Below are 20,423 nucleotides of genomic sequence, written 5' to 3'. Positions count from 1 at the left end.
GTAATAGTCATTTTATAAAGGACCAATGTGCAGTTGTTGGGCAATACATATACTGTGACAGTTTGTTAATAACAAAAGCAATGTCTGGCTTTGTGATTAGTAAATATTGAAGGTTGCCAACTACTTCTTGATACTCAGTTGGATTAAACAGAGAAGAACTTGAGTTTAACATGAGTGATGGATTGGTTGGTATTATAGTGAGAATAGACTTGGTTTTGTGCATTTTTGTTTGAGTTAAAATATCCATAAGATAACACCTTTGAGATAGTAACATGCCATTTTTGTTTGAGACAACTTCTACATGTAGAAAATAAGTTAACAACCCAAGATCTTTAATGGAAAATCGTTCAGCAAGAAGAGATATAAAGTGATTAACTATGACATCATTGTCTCCAGTGAAAATTAGATCATCAACATAAACAAGGAGATACATGGTGTGGCCATCAGCATGAAAGACAAATAGAGAACTATCTGCATGCAAATTCTTAAAATTAGATTAAAGAAGAAAGGTTCTAAGTTTATGGTACTAGGCCCGGGGGGCTTGTTTGAGGCTGTAAATTGTTTTTCAGAGTTTGCAGACATATTATGAGTTGTCTTTATCAACAAAGCCTATCGGTTGGGACATATAGACATTCTTTGAAATATGACCTTGAAGAAAGGCATTGTTGAGATCATGTTGCCTTAAGGACCAGCCACGGCTCACAACTATACTAAGAACAACTCGAACAATGGTTGGCTTGACAATAGGGCAGAATGTGTCTTGGTAGTCTATTCCAGGATGTTAATGAAAGCCTTTTACAACCAAATACGCCTTGAACCTATCAACAGAGCCATCAGATTTGCGTTTGGTTCTAAATTGTGACTTGTATCAGGTGGAATTAGCTCCCATGTTCCATTCATTAGTAAGGCATCATACTCTCTAGACATAGCTCAACTCCATTTATGATCTTTGAGAGCTTGGGTCAAGGTGGTTGGTTCAAGGTCATTGCCTCTGGATAGTTGGGTGTGAAGATTCTTTTTTGTGAGAGGTTTATGATAATTATTTTTGGATCTAGTAGTCATGGTGTGGATAAGTTGTGGTGTTGGTTGTTAGGAAGTGATGTTAGATGCAGGTTCATGTGAGTTTGATATAGATGAGGTGTCATTCAAGACTGGTCTTGAAGAAACTTCGCTGGGGGATTATTGAAGAACTTCTACTACAGATAACAGATTGAGTTGTGGTATAAAAGATGACGAGGGGATTCGAAATGGTGAGGGAATCCAAGTGGCAATGGTGTTGGATTAGGGATGAGGTGATGGATTAGAGAGATGGGTGAAACGAAACATAGACTTAACAAATCTAACATGCCGAAAGACATATTTTTGAGATTGATGGATTAAGGTAGGAGTAGGCACTTTGAGTTAAGGAGTATCCAAGGAATGCACATCGTTTTGAACGATTATTTAGTTTGTTGGATGTATATGGTCTAAGCCAAGGATAGCATAAACATCTAAAAACTGAGTTTTGAGTAATTAGGAGCGGTACTAAATATGTTTTCATATGGAGAGGAGAGGTTTAGTGTGGATATTGGCATGCGATTTATTAAGTAAATTGTTGTGGCAAAAACATGAGTCCAATAACTTAAAAAAAAGAGGCATGAGATAGTAATGTTAATCCAATCTCTACAATGTGAAAATGTCTTCTTTCGGAGAAACCATTGTGTTCAGGTGTGTGAGGTTGTGTAGTGAGATGAGAAACACCATTGGTTGAAAGAAAATGGGCAAGGGCTATGTATTCACCACCATTGTCAGAATAAAGAGTTTTGATAGTCTTATTAAAGTGTTTTTAAACAATAGCTTTAAATCTAATGAAAATAGCTTTGACTTCTTATTTTTGTTTAAGAGGATATAACTAGATATATATTGTGCAGTGATCAATAAAAATTACGTAATATTTAAAGACATCATTTGATATGATTGGTGAAGTTTAAATATTAGAAAAAATAGTTTCAAGAGGTTGAGAAGAGACAATTGTTGATTGAGAGAAGGATAATTCATGACTTTTATTACAAAGACATGCATTACATGAAAAATCAGATGATAAGGAGGATAACAAACCTAGTTTATTTCTAGAAACAATCTGTTTCAGAAGTGGAAAAGTTGGATGTCCTAATCTATGATGCCACTCAAATAAGGATGTCTTTATGTTGGAAAAGGCTAGCAATGGTGGAGATACTGGCCACTTATAAGCTCCATCTTTAGTTTGGCCCCTTGGAAGTGTTGCCCTCCTGCGAAGTTCCTTCACAAGAAAAGTAGTTGGTAAGAATTCAATTGAAACATTACTTGAGACATAAAATTGAAAGATTGAAATTAAATTATTTTTCATATCTAGAACACAGAGGACATTGTTCAATTGAAAAATGTTTTCTTAGATTTTGAGAGAAGTGGAACTGGTATGTGTAATGGAGAGACCCGAGCCATTTCTAATCATAATGTCATCCGAGCCATTGTATGGGGCATGCATGGAAAGATTGCTTAGATCAGATGTAACATGGTGAGAAGCACCACTATCCAAGAGCCATGGCATATTTGTGAGAGTATTTGCAACATAATGAGCCCTTGGCTGCCATGGGGAAGTAGGATGACTGTTCGAAGCATTGGGGTTGTTGGATATTTGAACTGGTACTAGGCGGAATGATGGACACCTTTTTGCAGCATAACCTTGTATTCTGTGGATTTGACAATAACCCAAATATGGACGAGATGGTCGATTTCCTTGAGTTGTGGTTGGTCCATTGTTTGGGGTTGTGGGTTATTGGTTTGTATTGTCCTAAGGACGAGGGATTGGGGTGCCTAATATATATTTCCTTTTCTCAATTGGATCTTTAATTCACATACCAAATGAAAGTCATTTCGATCTAAGGGTGACTGTTTACACCCTTGAACCTAAACAATGGTGACTTCTTCAAATTCACAATTAAGCATTCTCAGACTCTCATCCTTATCTTACAAGAGTAAAAGAAAGTGATGTATGAGTTAAAAGAGAGAGAGGATCCACGACACTATTGTCCTCCATTGAAAATAAAGAAAATAAGCCAATTACTTGGGACTCTTGTAAAAATGTCAAAAACCATGAGCATAGACTATTTTATCCTCAAAATGTAAGAAATACCAAAATACATGTACTTGATTCTTTTTGCCATATGTCACCCTCTAAGAGGGACCATTTTAAAAATATATTTTTGCCCATACTTTTTGTGATATTTACAAAAGAACCAAAATCCACATTTTCACATGTCTCTCTACAATTTATTTTCCCAAATCATTTTTCACCTACTACTTTACCTTTTCACATGTCTTTCTTCCAAAAGTATTTTTTACTTACCGGCCTCCTTTTTCTACTACTAACCAAATCTTGTCATGGCATTGCCCACATGGGCTAGGTCAAATGACTTGATTCTAGAGGCCCATTTCATAATTTTTTTCCTTCTTTACCCTCAATAAAATTTGGAAATAAATTTTTTTGAAGCAAATCCCATGTCAATTTCCTATGTCCCTAGAGTTTGGCAATTTTACCCCCAAAAGTTGTCCTGATACTCTATAAAAGGGAATTATTCCCTTGAGTTGGGAGATAACATTCTCTTTCCTTAAACTTCTACCGAAACCCTCTCCTTTATTCCAACCCTCGAATGCTCTCCTTCTATCTCCACCCCTTACCTTCCAACTTCCATTGAAGTCTTAAAAGGAAGAGAAATAGAATAAATAAGTCAAACTTTCGAGGTAGGTAAGATAGTTTATATTTTGACTATGTTGCACCCCTCTATCCTTCTTCTATCCCTCCCCCCTCACTTTCATTTATTTTCCTTTTTAGACTACCTTGGGATGTAATAGAGAATCCTCCTACATCCACCATAGGTTAGACTCAAACCTTGTTCATGGAATGTGCAAGGCAATTTGACCGACAAAATGATGGATGGCGTCCTTCAAACCATTGTCATTTCATCATTTTCACCATGTTACACATTTGACACACACACACCATCCATAAAAATGATAATTAAAGGGGTCCTTCTCTATGAGGGGATCCACCAAATTTCTAATCATGTCTATGCATGCATGCATACATAAAGGCATGACAATAGCATGGCCTCTCCCTAAATGAGATGATTCTGACGCATCTTGCCAACAAAAGACCATGGCATTAAGGGAATCTTATGCATGAAATATCCCTACAAGTCTAGGCTAGCATCCTCATGCATTCGTGCATACATCTTCAAAAAAGAGACACCAAAAGGACATTCTCCTCCATATATAATCTTTATGTCCTCTTATCAATGTTAAACCCCTTCCATAACACAAGAGAACAATACATGCATACACCTCCTTTGCACACATGTGCACTTATTTGTAAAATTTTATCATGCTAATGTATTTCCATTCCATGCATACACTTACATTTCATCATCTAACCATGCTAATGAGGTGACTAACACCTTTCTCACTCTCTAATCAAACCACCTTACCTAGATTCTAGGTAGACCATACATTTATCCATTATCGAGTCATTACAATCTAACAAAAACTGATTTTCTAAAAAATCATTTCTCTGATGCCCATTTCAAAACTTGAATGCTGGCGACTAACCAAATTTTTCTTAGTAAAAAATCATGTTGCTATTGATATATTTTATGATAATGCTCTATTTATTATTTAAAAGGCATTATAATCATCCAAGACAATATAGTTTACAATTCCTTTTAACCAAATGACACAAGTTATGGAGTTGCTTCTAAGCCCCCAAAAAGCAAATTTTGAACACTACCCGCAAATGTCCAACAATGCAAGTGCAATTCTTGTGTAAGTGATACATTGGGAAGTGGTTCTATAGAAGCACTTCGATTGGAAGTAATGTTGCCCCAAATGAACTCCAAGCCATACTTTGATTTAATGGGCCTACTTTCCAGGCTCAAAATTTACAAAAAATTAAAAGAATCCTTAAGAATATATCTTAATAAAAATGTAATCCTTGGTCTAATGTGCTTGAGAATTATGAACCTGGCTCTACTTTGCTAACTCAAGATTAAGAACCAATCCCTTGTTTTTAATGGGACGAGGCCTGGTTAACAGACAAATGAATCCAATTGACAGGCCTAGATTTGATCAAAGACGTGCGATTTTACAAGGGGATTAGTTCTAGATCAACCATTTTAAATTATATGTAGTATTTGTTTATATATCAATATTTTATATTGTTTATGAAATTTGATAGATCATACCAAAGAGTCATGATAATCTGACTACACCACGTGGCACACTCAATCAACTCTCCTGACGTGACAAGTTGGGGAATTGTAGATCAATACACCTCAGGATACGCACTTTTTTACACTCAATAGACTCTTTTGACATGACAAGTTGGGGAACTGTAGACCAGTACATCTCGGGATAAATACTTTTTAGTATTTATCTCGAGGCGTATTGACCTACAGCTCCCCAACTTATCACATCAGGAGACTCAATTAAGTGTGCCATGTGATTGTCAGATTATCATGTTTTCCATACCAAATTATATTGAATCCGATGTGAACTCAAACATTGGGATCCAATATGGTCCCTACACAATAAGTTATAGGATGTACTCATTTGTAAGGTAGTCAATGGATCAAGTCCAGATTGAATTGAGGCCGAGTTCGTACCAATCCAATAAGGATCTGATCAAATCAGATCAAGAATTAATCAATCAGATACTTGTCAGATCAGGGTTTTTTATTTATTTATAAAAGTTCAATGTTAAGATCTAAATCTAATCTAATAACGAACCGATTAGGTCCAAATCTGATGTCATAAAAAAAAAACATAAATAATTTACACAATTTCTCACATTTAATTGAATTGGATTCATGTCAGAACCCAAATCAAATTCTTCGATTTGAATGGATCCGATTTTGAATCTGGTCCAATCCATCAACAGCCTTGCCTATTTTGTCTTTTATCGGATCATGTTCAGATCAACCCGACCCGATCCGATCTGATCCAATCCAATCCAAACCTTATCCAATGACATCCATCCACACCTAACTTTCCACGCACCCCTTACCATTATCGGAGTGCAATCGATTAAAAAACACATAGATTGTCATCTAACAAATTGTCGGAAAGCGAATCTAAGATCAACGGTCAATATTCTTCCATATATCTTCACCTTATTGGCTAAATGTCACATCAAAGGATCGGACTTGTTGTGATTGCTCCACGTTTCAAAGCTACAAGTCTTCAATTAATTATTTTATTAGAAATTTAATGCTTTTTATGGTACCATCAGGGGCCGACACTTGTCATTACAATTGAGCGCTGGGAGGTGGAGAAGAAGGAAACAATCAGAAATTCCAAATCTCTCGGAAAAACAGAAAAAAAAGGTAAATAACTGTCTTTCTCTTTATCAGTTTATGTTCTTTTGCTGTTGATCGGGAATTTTTGTAGAAATTAACGGCTTTAAATTGTATTTTAGGTTAAAAAATTTGGACAATTTGTTATCATTTTTGTTTGATATTTATTTAATTTTTGTTATTTGATCTACTTAATTTTGGATAGAATTTTGACTTCAATTTGATCTGTAGTTGAAATTGTGGTATTGGATTTTGTTTTTATAATAGTAAATGTGTTTGTTGAATTAGGGTTAGTATTTTTTTTTTTTTTGGATTATTCATTTGAGTTGGAAATGAATTTGGTTGAATGCAAGAATTTGATTTATTTAGTTTTTTGAGATTTATGGTAGTCAGAACAGTTGAATTCTGTTGAAGAATATTTATTTAATTAAATTAAATTAAATTTTTTTACAGTTCTTTTAGGGTTTTCCTGCTTTGGTGAAAATTTTGATTTGGATAGAAAATAAGAGAGGAAGAAATTAAGAAGAGATCAATAGGAAATGCATTTGTTGGGTTAGGTTTATAATTCATTTGAGCTGGAATTGAGTTTGGTTGAATGTTCAAATTTGATTTATTTTGTTTTTTGAGATTTCTGGTTGTTAGAATAGTTGAATTCTGTGGAAGTTTTTTTTTTTTTTTTTTCTAATTTAATTTAATTTATATTTTTTATTTTTACAGTTCTTAGGTTTCCTGCTGTGCTGTATTTTGGATTTGGAAAGAAATCTAAAGAGGGAGAAAGAAAGAAGAGATCAATAGTGAATTTCTTTGATATTTCAATTTTGTTTGATCGGTTGGATCTGTGAGACAGTTAGTTTGCTAGTTATACTGCTTGGTTCAATTTCATCAAAATGGGATCTTTTTTCAACTTCAAGAACATGGGGGATGGGACGATCCCTCCTGAAGGCAATGGTGGTGGAAGGCCACCAGGGAATTTTTCGCTGACCCGACAGCCATCTGTCTATTCTTTGACTTTAGATGAATTTCAGAACTCCATTGGAGGGATTGGAAAGGATTTTGGATCGATGAACATGGACGAATTCCTCAAAAACATTTGGACAGCTGAAGAGGCCCAAGCCATGGGATCCTCCTTTGGTACCACTGAGGGGGGTGTCCCTGGTGGGAATTTGCAAAGGCAAGGTTCATTAACGTTGCCCCGGACAATTAGCCAGAAAACTGTTGATGAAGTTTGGAGAGACTTATTTATAGAAAGTGGTGGAGGTGGAAATGTTAATCGAGGGTTGTCGAATTTGCCTCAGAGGCAGCAAACTTTGGGAGAGATTACTTTGGAGGAGTTCTTGGTGAGAGCAGGGGTAGTAAGGGAAGATGCCCAATCGGTTGGGAGACCGAACAATAATGGATTTTATGGTGAATTGTTGCGTAACAATCAGAATCCAGGTCTCTCTCTTGGGTTTGAACAGTTGGGTCAGACTCAGACTGACCAAGTCATGGCTAATCTAGTTGACGAGAGAAATAATCCTCATGTTGTTAATCAATCCCCTAATCTACTTATCAATGTAAATGGGGTCAAATCTCTTCACCCGCAACAACAGCAGCAACAGCCGCAACAACACCACCAACAACAACAACTGCAACAACGTCAACACCAACACCAACAACAACCACAACCACAACAACAACAACTCTTTACCAAACAACCTACTGTTGCTTATACTTCTCCGTTACATTTAGCAAACACTCATGTAGCTAGCCCAGGGACGAGGGACGTAATTATGGGAATTGGGGACCCAACGGCGAACAACAGTTTGGTTCAAGGTGGTGGGCCACAAGGTGGGGGAATGGGTATGGTTGGTGTAGGAGTTGGGGCCGTTACAGTAGCAAAAGAATCTCCTGTAAACCATCTATCTTCGGATGGGCTAGGGAGGAGTAATGGGAATACATCTTCCTTTACACCAAGTCCTTATGCATTTACTGGAGGTTTAAGGGGGAAGAGATATGGTGGAGCTGTGGAGAAAGTCTTTGAGAGGAGGCAGAAGAGAATGATAAAGAACAGAGAGTCAGCTGCTCGGTCACGGGCTCGGAAGCAGGTGAATGTTCTTGAAATAGTCGTTATTTATGGTGTTTGTTCTTATGCTTAGTTATTTAAATCATATTGTGCTGCTGTCCTAGTTTACATACCTTTATATAGAGTCACAAATGTTCATATACTAACTCTTTTGCAGTTGTTAATGCATTAAACTGAAAAACAATAGAGGAATTTTTTTTATTTATGGGAATACCATTTAAAGTTGCAAAAATGATAAAATTAGCTGCATGAAACAAACCTTGATGTGAGTGAATATTCATTGCCACCTCAAATTATTTCAATACCTTAGCCACTGCAAGCCAATAGTTTGCCTAAAGTTGGGCATCTGAGTAGAATCAGTAGATTGCTATAGAAATCCCCTTCAAGGTAGAACAGAACAAATTCTATGGATACAAAATAGGGAGCAGTTCATGGGACATATGTAAAAACAATGGTTTTTCAAATATGGGTTAGAGGTTTTGGATTAAGCTGATTTTTTTGTGAGGATGGTCACTATGATGAGAAGATCATCCTCACAAAAAATCAGCTCAATCTGAAACTTCTAAATCCATCAAAAGTGATTTACAAATTATTGGTAAAAAATCGATGGTCCACATTCTAAATCACTTTTGATGGGGTTAGAAGTTTCAGATTGAACTGATTTTTTTTCCGGATGATCTTCCCATCATAGAGATCATCCTCACAAAAAATCAGCTCAATCCGAAATTTCTAACGCATATTTTGACAAATTATTATTATTACATTGTTTTTACATATGTTTTTTCATATGTCCCATGATCCGTCCCCTACAGAATATTGTATATTAGATACATTCTATTTCTATGGTACATCTCATCACTTGTCTTAATGATTTAGATGAGCATCAATTAAGATATATGAGATGCACCATAGCAATAATGCAGTTCATCTTGTACACATTTCTATAATGTACCTATCTTATCTTTATCAACTACAACTAAACACCTCATGGACATGGGACACAATTGAAGGGAAAGGGAATCACATTAAACAAGAAGAATGAAAAACCACACATGGTGTTGAGTGTTGTGTTATCTACCTCTACTCCTGGGTGTCATGTGCTCACGTATCATGCCCCAGTTCAACTTGTGATCCTCTTATATTCACAGTTGAGTCTTCCCCATTAGATCAGTCTTTTGGGGTAAATGGTTTGTCAACATGGTATCAAAGCACTAGGTTCACTTAGGTCACGGGTTCGAGTCTCTTTGAAGGAACTTTCCACCTTTCTGGGTGAGGGAGAGTGTTGAGTGTTGTGTTATCCGCCTCCACTCCCGGGTGTCACGTATTGTGCCCCAGGTTGACCTGTGATCCTCTTATATTCATAGTTGCGCCTTCCCCATCAGATCGATCTTTTGGGGTAAATGGTTTGTCAACACATGGTTTCTATCATAGTTATGCTACCTAGACATAAAATTATAGGTGAAGTTCCCATGCCCACCACATATTAGGATTTGATTGTTGTAGAACACGATGTTTTGGATGTGGCAAATCCTGAAGGGCATCATTTCCAATTTCTATCCTAATCCTTGTTTTTTAGTAGAATGATGCATTATATTTTAAATAAGCTGTAACATTTTTAACTTATGGACAACATTGTGGTGATTCTTTGATATTATTTGGGATAAAATATATGAGATTAGTTACCATATACAACATTCATGTATTAATAAGAAAGGAATGAAGAAAAATCAGTAAAGAATAGTCTAAAGGTGCTTTATGAAGTCCTGGTAGTCGCCACACTTATGCTGTTAGCATACTATGGGTATGCCATTTCGATATGTTGTCAGAAAAATTGTTTATTTTAAGTAACATCTCTTTATTGGTGAAGTTTAGCTGATATGAAAAAGGTTAAAAAACATGATATGCTCTAATTCACACTTTCTTTCATAAATGCAATCTTGTTTATAAGATTAGGTATGGTTCATAAATCTGAAATGAGGAGCCAACCAGGAAGTTGAATTAAATATTCCACCTCAAAACGGGCATAAACATTGGAAAAGATCATCTCTGTGATCTCAAAATTTATTTTATAGGACCTTAGAAATAATAACTATATTATCTTATAGCCATGCTGGCTAGAATAGCTTAGTTTGGTTTTTTAGCATATGTGCTGGTGTATTTTCTCAGATTTTTTCTGATTTATGCTTTCTGGTTTGGGTTTCTGTCAGGCGTATACTGTGGAACTAGAAGCAGAAATTGCGAAACTTAAAGAGGACAACGAAGAGTTGCAGAAGAAGCAGGTATGTTTACTTAATGCAGTATAATTACCTGCAATTACCGAAACAATATTTGGAAATTTGGCGTGGCAAATGTTTGTTTACTCTACTTGTGGTTATTGCAGGTAGAATTTAGGGAAATGCAGAAAATTCAGGTATACAGCTTCTTCACCTTGAGATTTTCTAGTGATAATTGCTATTATTTCTACAAATCATGCTATCTGCATCAAATACGATGGAATCTGAAGTCTTACTAAAATGCCTAATGTTTCATTGTCAATCAATGAGTGAATCATTTCTGCCATGCAATTGCCAGTGTTTCTGCTTTCCTGATTGTTTTAATTCGTAGAGTTATTTTGATGGTTCCCCAATAATGATTTTCTTAAGTCTTCAAGTCAAGTTCAGATAGTTCAGTTGTTGACAGGCTAGCTGAGCCATGCTTCAGGGATCAAGTCATTACTACCAAATATCTTCCTTAGTGTGCAATGTGCATTGAAAATATATATATATATATGTATATATATATATATTTTTTTTCTGAAAGATAATTGGGGTCTAGGCAGACCCAAACAACCTCAGATATAATCTACCACTCTTATCTTGCATTGAAAATCCTCTGAGCAATTTAACTCTCACTACACTACGCAGATGTAAACCAAGAACAGGAAGAAGATTGTCCAATGCATGCTTAGTTTGACTATTATAAATGCAAATAAATAATTGCTCACACCGAAAGTTTTTGACACGATTAATAAATGGGTTGGGTTTGGGGTTGGGTAAATTTTCAGAATACCCTTACCTCAACACAACACGATTCAACCCATTGCCACCTTTACCCACATATGTGCCTGGTGGCCCCAATTTCCACCCACCAATACTTCGCATTGCTGACAGTTAATTTCAAAAACAGCCATAGAAAATTTCCTTTTGTGCCACATTGTCCTGAGTTAGACCTTGTCTTGCAGTATTGTTGTCATTGTATTTGTGTTTTTCGCAATTCCGAGCTATAAGCACATATTTTCCGCTTACATAACAGTTATCATTGATCTTCTTGAAAGACTTGTTATTGTCATGTACTTTCTTCCAAGGTTTGGATTTTCGTTTCTTTGTTCCCTTGATCAAATTGGCTTTGGATTTGAGCTTAAAAGACCGTTCTTTGAGTTCGTTGATCTTGCTATCCTCACTGATTCGAAGTCAGACAATCAAAACTTCTAGGGACATTTTTTTTTTTTTTTGTTGCTTTAGTTCATTCTTAAATTCCTTCCAGGATGGCGGAAATTGTTTTATAATGGTTGCACATCGTGTATGATGAGTTGTTAGCTCTTAAGAGCTACAACTCATATAGTTTGTATCCCTCAGCGAGCACATCGTGTATGATGAATTGTAGCTCTTAAGAATGAAAGAGCATAGGTTATGTTTGATTGCACATGGAAAATAGGGTGGAAAATCAATTTTCGTGGAAAATCAATTTTCAAGGAAAATGACATTTTGCATGTGTTTTATTATATATATATTTTATGGAAAATCATTTTCCACCCACATCCAAAAGTCTAAAAAAAAGCTGGATTTGGGTGGGAAAGTGAAATCCATCTCTATTTTCATCCCAAAATTAAATCCTAACTTATCTCTTCTTCTTCCCTACCACCACCATAGCCACCATCATACTCAACCTCACTATCGCCATTGTTGCCGTCGTCGGTCACCTTCTCTCTCTCTCTCTTCTTCTTCTTCTTCTTCTTCTTCCCGTTCTCTCACCTCCGCCGCTGCCACCACGGCCTCTCCTCTTCCTCCTCATCTTCCTCTTCCTCGTCCTCTTCTTCTTCTTCTTCTCTTTTTTTTCCCCTCTTATTTTTCCAAAGTAACATCGTACAATGGATTCAAGCTTTCCCATCCTAGTCATTTTTCCACTACCATTTTTCCATGAATTTTAAAATCCGGATTTTGATTTTCCATGCATCAAACACACCCTTAGTGTTTGAAAATCTGATAGATCGAGGACAAATCCTAAAGGTAATAATTGCCCCCCATTACTCCAATAGTCAATGTTTAAGGATGTCAAAGACCACCTCCCAGAATTCAACAATCTGATCTTTTTGACCTCATACTCTTTGATGGTGTGTAGTCCCAAAAATCAAGAAATAGAAAAGACAATCGTGATAAGGAAAATAAAACTTAATCCTCTTTTTTTGTTGAAATTGTTTTGTTTTTTATGAGATTTAGAGATTAGAGATGAGATCCCTTAGATAAAGGAGGCTTAAATACCATTTAAGAAATTAGAAATGCGTGGAACACATCACCAAATGATTCTTTCCCAAATGAAATTCCATACTATGGTGAAATGGGTCTTTTTTATGGGTATTTTTGTAACATAATTTAAGTGCATGAGGAAATTTCAGGAGAAACGTGATGGGAATTTTTTTTAAAGTAATTCTACTTTTTTTTTTCCAAATAGAAGTTTGATCCTTCAAAAACCAACATGTTGGCCCACAACATGCGCTTGTGTCCTATGACCAGAACCCGAGCCTAGACCCATTCCAACATGGCATGGGTGTTCATGCATGTGTGTGCATACCATAGTCCTACCACAACTTTACCCAAAACCAAAGGAATTGGAATCCAAGAACCCATGACTGTTTTTAAATTCAGACCATTCAAAACAAGCAGAATATAATGAAATACAACTAAGTAAGCTACTTTGAACAAATTTTTTTGCATTCAAATTAAATTAGACATTAATTTCTAAATGAGCCTCAAGATCACATTGAGAATTAGAGGAATCAAAAGAGTTTTCCACAACGGGGTTCCACACCCTGTCAAAAGTGGGTCTCAACATGCCTAAATGAATATTGTTACCCAAAACAACCACATAACATATAGCTTGACATTAGGTTGTCAAATTTAAAAGGAGTAAACATGGTCTTTCTTGGGGAAAAGTTCTTAAAGAAAGGAAATTGGAATTTTGATAGAGAAAATATAGTGACATGGTAGGAAATATCAACTTATACTAGAAGAGTAGCGAAAGAAGTTCTTAGGGTGCTGAAGAGAAAAATCACTCGTAAAAGGATCTTGGTGGTGGAATGATGTGGTTTAAAAGGTAATTAGAGAAAGAAACGATTATGGTTGAAGACTTGGCTACAAATAGATGCCATAAAACTTTGAAAAATATAAAACCGTTAAAAAGATGCAAAGAAAGTACCATGTGGTACAATAAAGTAAAGATATCTATAAACTTGTACAAATGAGAGAGAGAAATCATTTAGAGGTCAAGTTTGATGCATCAAGAACAAAAACAAAGAGCTTTGGTAGGAGAAGAGGAAATTAATGAAAGAGGAATGAATCGTTTTCGAAAATTGCTACAAGGAACTCATGTAGGAAGCCTAATTTAAGTGTGGGGATGTTAAAAAGGAGTGAAGGGATTTTTCCCGAAAATTGCTAAATGAATATCTTGTGAGAAGTGTAGAACATAAAGAAACATAAATCTTTCAAGGACCATCCCATCTATTTACTAGAATAAAATTGATGTGCAAAATTGAACTAATTAATCGTGGGATAAAACTTATGAGTCAGAATATGAATTTGTTGTAGATGATGACGAAGAAAAGGTTAAATATAAGAAACAGTGACATCATAAAACCAATATGGCTTTATGCTAGGGAGGTGACTCCTTGAGGCTCTGTTATCTTTATCAACTTGGAAAAAATCATATGATAGTGTCCTTAAAGAATTAATTTATTATATGATGTTATTATATGATGGATTTCTAACTGGTATTAGAATAGTTGGTGGTAAGAAGGGGGGTTTCCAATTACAATGGATATTCACAAAGGATCAACCCTAAGTCCGTACCTTTTTGCACCATATGATGTATTATTTTCTCATTCTCAGGGGTTGATTCCTTAACAAAAGTTATTTACACTATAGCTTTTGTAGTGTTGGTTGATGGAAGTAGAGGGAGGGTGAATCCAAAACTAGAATTATGAAGGGATACCTCAGAAGCAAAGGTTTTTAAGACAAGTAGGACCAAGAAAAATGTATGCAAAGTAGGAGAAACCTTGGGATGAAAAGATTGTTGGAATGACAAACTATTTACCAATATAATAAAGCACAACAGTAGGTCCCACTCTAGCTATAGATAATAAAGCACAACAGTAGGTCCCATTCCATCTACAGTTGTGGGGTATAAAAGTCTCTCTCTCGACTATAGTAGAGTGGGGTCCACACTATCCCACTTTATTGCATTTCCTCTTTGCTATCTCTCCCCCCCTTCCCCCCAACAACGTAAAGAAGGTCCATATTCGATGACCCAAGATCGTCGAATTTCATAAAATTCGAACGAACTAAGGCATGACGGACCGAAATTGTCAAATTAATGGAGGATGGGAGAAATTCGATAGCTCTAAGTTGTTGAATCCAGGGAACATAAAAAATTTTGAAGGTCCTTGACCATTGAAATTCGGTTTCTAAAATTCGTTGGCCTTGGCCTGTCAAATTTTCTTGTAGAATTGTCCAGTTTTGACGTAGTGCCCCCTTTTCAATAATAGTTTACTATATTTCCTCTTTTACCCCAATTTTCAATAATACTCCTCCAACTTTATTGTCTTTCCTCTTTTACCTAGGCAAACACTAGTACCCCAATAAACTGCATCCGTTGCCAATCCTAAGGATGACACGTTATTTAGAGGAACGGACTAGAAGTACCCTAAAGAGATCCCTTTTGGTATTGGGTTCAATTATATATAGGGAAGAATAGATTAAGAATTGATGTTGATTGGATAAAGTTATTAGTGCTTCGAGAGTATTATGTGGTCAACTTGTACCAATTTAACTAGAATTTTTTTACAAGATGGTAATCATGTTAGCCATGCTTTCTGGAGCTGAACATTGGATGGTCAAAGAAGCAACACATCCATAGGATGGGCATAGCTGAGATGTTGATGTTGATGTTGAGATGGATGAGTGGTAAAATTAGGAAAGACAAAATCATAAATGAGAACATTTGAGAAAATTTTGGGAATAACCCCCCAATAGGAGATCAACTAATTGAAAGTTGTTTGAGATGGTTTAATGATCAAAGAAGACCAGTAACAGGACCAACAACAGACCCCATACTCTCCCATCTATAATGGATGAACTATCTAACTGACAGAGCATATCAGTACAGGCTATTAGTCCAAAAATCACACCAAATAGATGGTCATGACCTATGTTACCTGATTCGTCAGTTTGAATTTGGTTTGTGGTTCGCCACTTTTGAATGAACCTGGTTCGTAGGGGCAGGAGATAAATTGTCTTTTGGTTTGCTTTTGTTCCCTAATTCGGTTCACTTGCGCATATATATATTTAAATATACAAGTTATAAGTACAATTATAATGTTAAAAAAATTCCAAGTTAAATAGTAATATATTAATATAATAATCCAAATTCTAAATGTAAACAATGAAAAAAATATAATAAATTGGTTTGGTTCACCACTTCACCTAACCAATTTAAAACTTGTTGAGAACCAGATTTTACAAACCCAGTCCAAACCATACCGTGAATTGGTTCAGTTTGTGCTTCAGACTAGTACCAACAAACTGGGTAAGGTCATGAGTCCTGACCAGTAAAGGAATTTTTTTTAACTGTCAAGAAAATGTGTTCTTACTGTTTCTTATGCATCCAAAATACTGCTTCTCAACTTAATTGGTTTCAATCTTGCTCACCTTTGCTTTCTGTTCTGAAAACAGAAGTATATTCTGCCATCCAAATTAGATTTTGCATGCAAACGTCAACAATTTTCTTATTTAAATGAGTGGCTGAATTAAGTTTGTTTGGTTTTGTACTGACAGGTCTTGGCGATGATAAACCAGCAACGCGGAGCTAAGAAACGACGCTTAAGGAGGTCACAGACTGGACCTTGGTAAAGTAGAAGTATATTGGACTGCAACAAGGATAGCCTGATTAAAATCTTTGAATTCGACTATGGAGTATAGTTAAATTTAGCTGTACATATATAAGCACCATAAATTAAGGACTTGATTGTTGTATTTTCTGTAGATTAAGGATTTATTGTTGTATTTTGTCTAGATTAAGCTTTCTTAATTTTGTGATCCGTCTTTTGAACATGATAGTGTGGGTACTGTAACGAAGCAAAATTTGCAGTGCAACAGGTGTGCTACCAATACTTTCCACTAGTATTTGCCTGTCAATGGGAGTTGAGCGTTGTCTAAGAACCCAACACGAGATAGCTTGGGCAACATGTGAGCCCTCGAAATGAATGGCCTAGACTGTTTGATGGTAGGTGCATTTCAAACTAATTTTTTAGTGGGTTAGTTTTTGTTTTATAATCTCTTTAACCTACAACTTTTTGGGACATAAGCTTTTGGGAATGTTTTGGTGGAAAATTTTGAGCTTGGAGAGAATTGGTTTTCTGTTTTGTGTTTAGTACCATTTTTTTTTTTAACTTAAAATTTTGAATCTCGAAGTCTATATAGGATCACTCTTCAAATGTGGGAGTTAGCAATGTGCCAAAGCTTGTGGCCATGCACTTGTAAAGCGAATTTGCGCATGCACATCATCATTGTGAGAAGTTGAGGGACAATGTGCATTACTGCAACATCAAAATTTAGATTTACTAGTCTTCTCAAATCTTGGGAATAGTTTGGTTTTGGTTTCTTAAGTTGAAAGTTGAGAATTCTATGAAAATGGTTTAGTCCCACATTGCTCAAGAATGAGAATGTATAAGTGTGTGCTTGGCCGTCCATAAATGAAAAGTTGTTTTGTCTTAATAGGTCCTTATAAGGTTATTAGTTGACGTGGGATCCAAATCATCGAACCCTTGACAGCCAGCCTTAGTAGAAATCTTTGTTGTTCCTGCAAAAGGAAAGAGGATAGATGTGCAGTTGCTGTAATGAACAATGAGGAAACGGACACGTGTCAACCAAACAAATTCTTCTTATAAAAGACACGTGGCAGCTGTTTTGACTGATTTAACAAATAAAGATTTTCTGACTCCCCCTCTAATATACTCTCCTGATGTGGAATGTGCTATAGCCATAGTTTTTTTTTTTTCTTGGAAGAGTACGGGAAAGGGGGGCTCAATAAACCTTCACACCAAAATAAGTGTCTAACACTCGATTGTTCTTGGTTGAGACTTGAGAGTGAAACATTGCGCTGCAAAGAGGAGAGATTTGCAGTTACCAAATAATTGTATGGAGCTGTAATTGCTCGATGAGAAACTGACACGCGTAAACTAAATAAGGAAAAAAAATCTTATAAAAGACACGTGTTGGTTGTTATGATTTAGATTGGTGTGTTATAAAGGGAATTTTAACTAATAATCCCATACTATTAAATCTAATAAAAAGAATGATGTTTTAAACTAAATTGTAAATTGGGCTAATCAGAACTAAGATTTTGTTGTTGATGTAGCCAATAGCGATCAATCGATGGATGGTGATGAATGGTGATAACAGGGGAAGGAATGTAAGGCACTGCTCCTTCGAAATATGTACTAAGACAACTTTGTAATTTGAACTTATCAAATGAACCATGTCTGGCATGGTCATACAAAATTGAGGCATTGCAGGAACTTCACAACATTTTAGTGTTGTAGCCAACTCATGTAACCTTCGGTCACTACCAAATAAATTGGTATATAGCTCTTTGTGATTTTCAAGTTCCTCAATCAAATGTCCTCGTACATTATGCCAACCATCTTCCCCTATTCCCATTAGATCAGCCACTACACGTAACCCTTAATGACCATCACCAACAACATGTTTTGCTTCATTTATTAAAGGAGATACTGACTTTGGGAGAGAGTTATGAAAAAGTCTCGACACTTTTTACAAAATAAAAAAAAAGTATCTATTGGATAATTGAGGGATCAAAATATCTCCAAAACGAATTCGAATTGATCCACGGGTAAGAGAATGGGTAAGGGGTTGAGTTACAAGTTTTTGACGGTGTTAGACACTGAATCCGCCCGACCAAAAAGAGCCATAAAGGTGAGAAAATGATTGGGATTGTTAGAGAAGAAGAGCCAAGGTCAGTCTTCTGTTTTCCTTTTTTATTTTCTCCCTATACTGTTTCATGAAGTCCTTTTTGTCGTGTCAAGAGAGAAAGAAAATCCCTTTTTATAGGTTTTACTTTGCTCTTTACTGCTTTCTTCTTTTATCTTCTTTCTCCTTTTGACTTTCTTTTTTGTTTTTTTTTGGATTGTTTGACCGGACCAAAGAGAATCCTATTTTTCTATTTGTGTTTTAATGAAAAAGGACAAAGGTAGTGTGTTCTTACGCTTTGCGACTATCTATGTTAATTCTTCTTTATCCGCATCTTAACCATTGAGTTTGCCGCGTTGATGATGTTGGTTATTTTATTTCATAATCAATTGGTTGATGGTTGGGATTGAATTAGTTTATTAGTTAAAAAAAAATTTAATTAACGGTTAACATCCCAAATTTTTGAAACATTTTAATTATGATTTTGATTTAAGTTAATTAGTTCGATTGATGATTTGGAAGGTTTGTTGCACTACACAATAAACGGTCTTCATTGGCGTGTGTAAACCGCCTCTATATGTTACCTAAGCGTCCGTATTACATATCCACAGCGATTTGGTTTTGATTGGCAATTATGGAGTCAAGGAAAATTATAGTGGCGGTTATAGAACAACTAATAATAATAGACTTTCGAAGGCAATTGGAGGACCAATTTTCGGCAGTTATCAAATACCGACAAAAGTCTTTCTCCATGTGTATTTGTCTATTATTGGTGGTTATGAACCGCCGGCAATGGATCATATTAACGGCGTTTATTATAAACCATTGCTGAAATATGTATTAGAGGCACTTATTTTAACCGTCGGTAGCGTATAATATTAATGGCATTTACTTTATACCGTCATTACAGAATGTATTGGAGGCGGTTCTAGAACCGTCGGTAACGTATTAATAATATATTTAAAAATAAAAATATATTCAAGGCGCTTATTTTAACCGTCGTTATATATATATATATATATATATAGGGTCCCGTTCAGCAACAAACATTTTGACAAACATTTTGGCAAAACATTTTTCAAAACATGGGTTAGAGGTTTTGGAATGGGCTGATTTTTGGTGAGGATGATCTCTATGGTGAGGAGATCATCCTCACCAAAAATCAGCCCATTCCAAAACTTCTAGTCCCAGTTTACAAGTTGAAAAATCGTGAACCGTCCATTTTTTGTAAACCATTTTTGATGGGGTTAGAAGTTTTGGAATGGGCTGATTTTTGGTGATGATGATCTCCTCACCGTAGAGATCATCCTCACCAAAAATCAGCCAATTCCAAAACCTCTAACCCATGTTTTGAAAAATGTTTTGCCAAAATGTTTGTTGCTGAACATTTCTCATATATATATAGGGTCGCGTTCCTGCGACCCTCATTACGACCCCCTTTGCGACACACCGTTTTGTCTTATATGGGCAAAAATGTTTGGAATTGGCTGATTTTTTGTGAGGATGATCTCTATGGTGAGGAGATCATCCTGGCAAAAATTCATCCCATTCCAAAATTTCTAGACCGTCCGATTTTTGTTAAAAAATTACAGACCGTCCAATTTTTGTAAATCAATTTTGATGGGGTTAGAAGTTTTGGAATGGGATGATTTTTTGGCAGGATGATCCCCTCATCACAGAGATCATCCTCACAAAAAATCAGCCCATTCCAAACATTTTTGCCCATATAAGACAAACGGTGAGTCGCAAAGGGGGTCG

At 35.9% G+C, this 20,423-nt stretch overlaps 1 protein-coding gene across 1 annotated transcript; it reads left to right on the top strand.

Annotated features, from left to right (window-relative positions):
- Positions 1–6,280: 6,280 nt before the first annotated feature.
- Positions 6,281–16,774, top strand: LOC147404880 (ABSCISIC ACID-INSENSITIVE 5-like protein 5). Its single transcript, XM_086440972.1, has 5 exons — positions 6,281–6,395; positions 7,083–8,449; positions 10,635–10,706; positions 10,808–10,837; positions 16,512–16,774. The coding sequence occupies exons 2-5, from the start codon at positions 7,253–7,255 to the stop codon at positions 16,584–16,586; spliced, it is 1,374 nt and encodes a 457-aa protein (XP_086297098.1). The 5' UTR covers positions 6,281–6,395; positions 7,083–7,252; the 3' UTR covers positions 16,587–16,774.
- Positions 16,775–20,423: the final 3,649 nt, after the last annotated feature.

The sequence above is a fragment of the Akebia trifoliata genome, chromosome 4, assembly GCF_017979445.1.
Source record: "Akebia trifoliata isolate Shusen 1 chromosome 4, ASM1797944v1, whole genome shotgun sequence".
In the NCBI taxonomy this organism is placed as follows: Eukaryota; Viridiplantae; Streptophyta; class Magnoliopsida; order Ranunculales; family Lardizabalaceae; genus Akebia; species Akebia trifoliata.
This window is presented reverse-complemented; position numbering and strand designations above follow the sequence as displayed.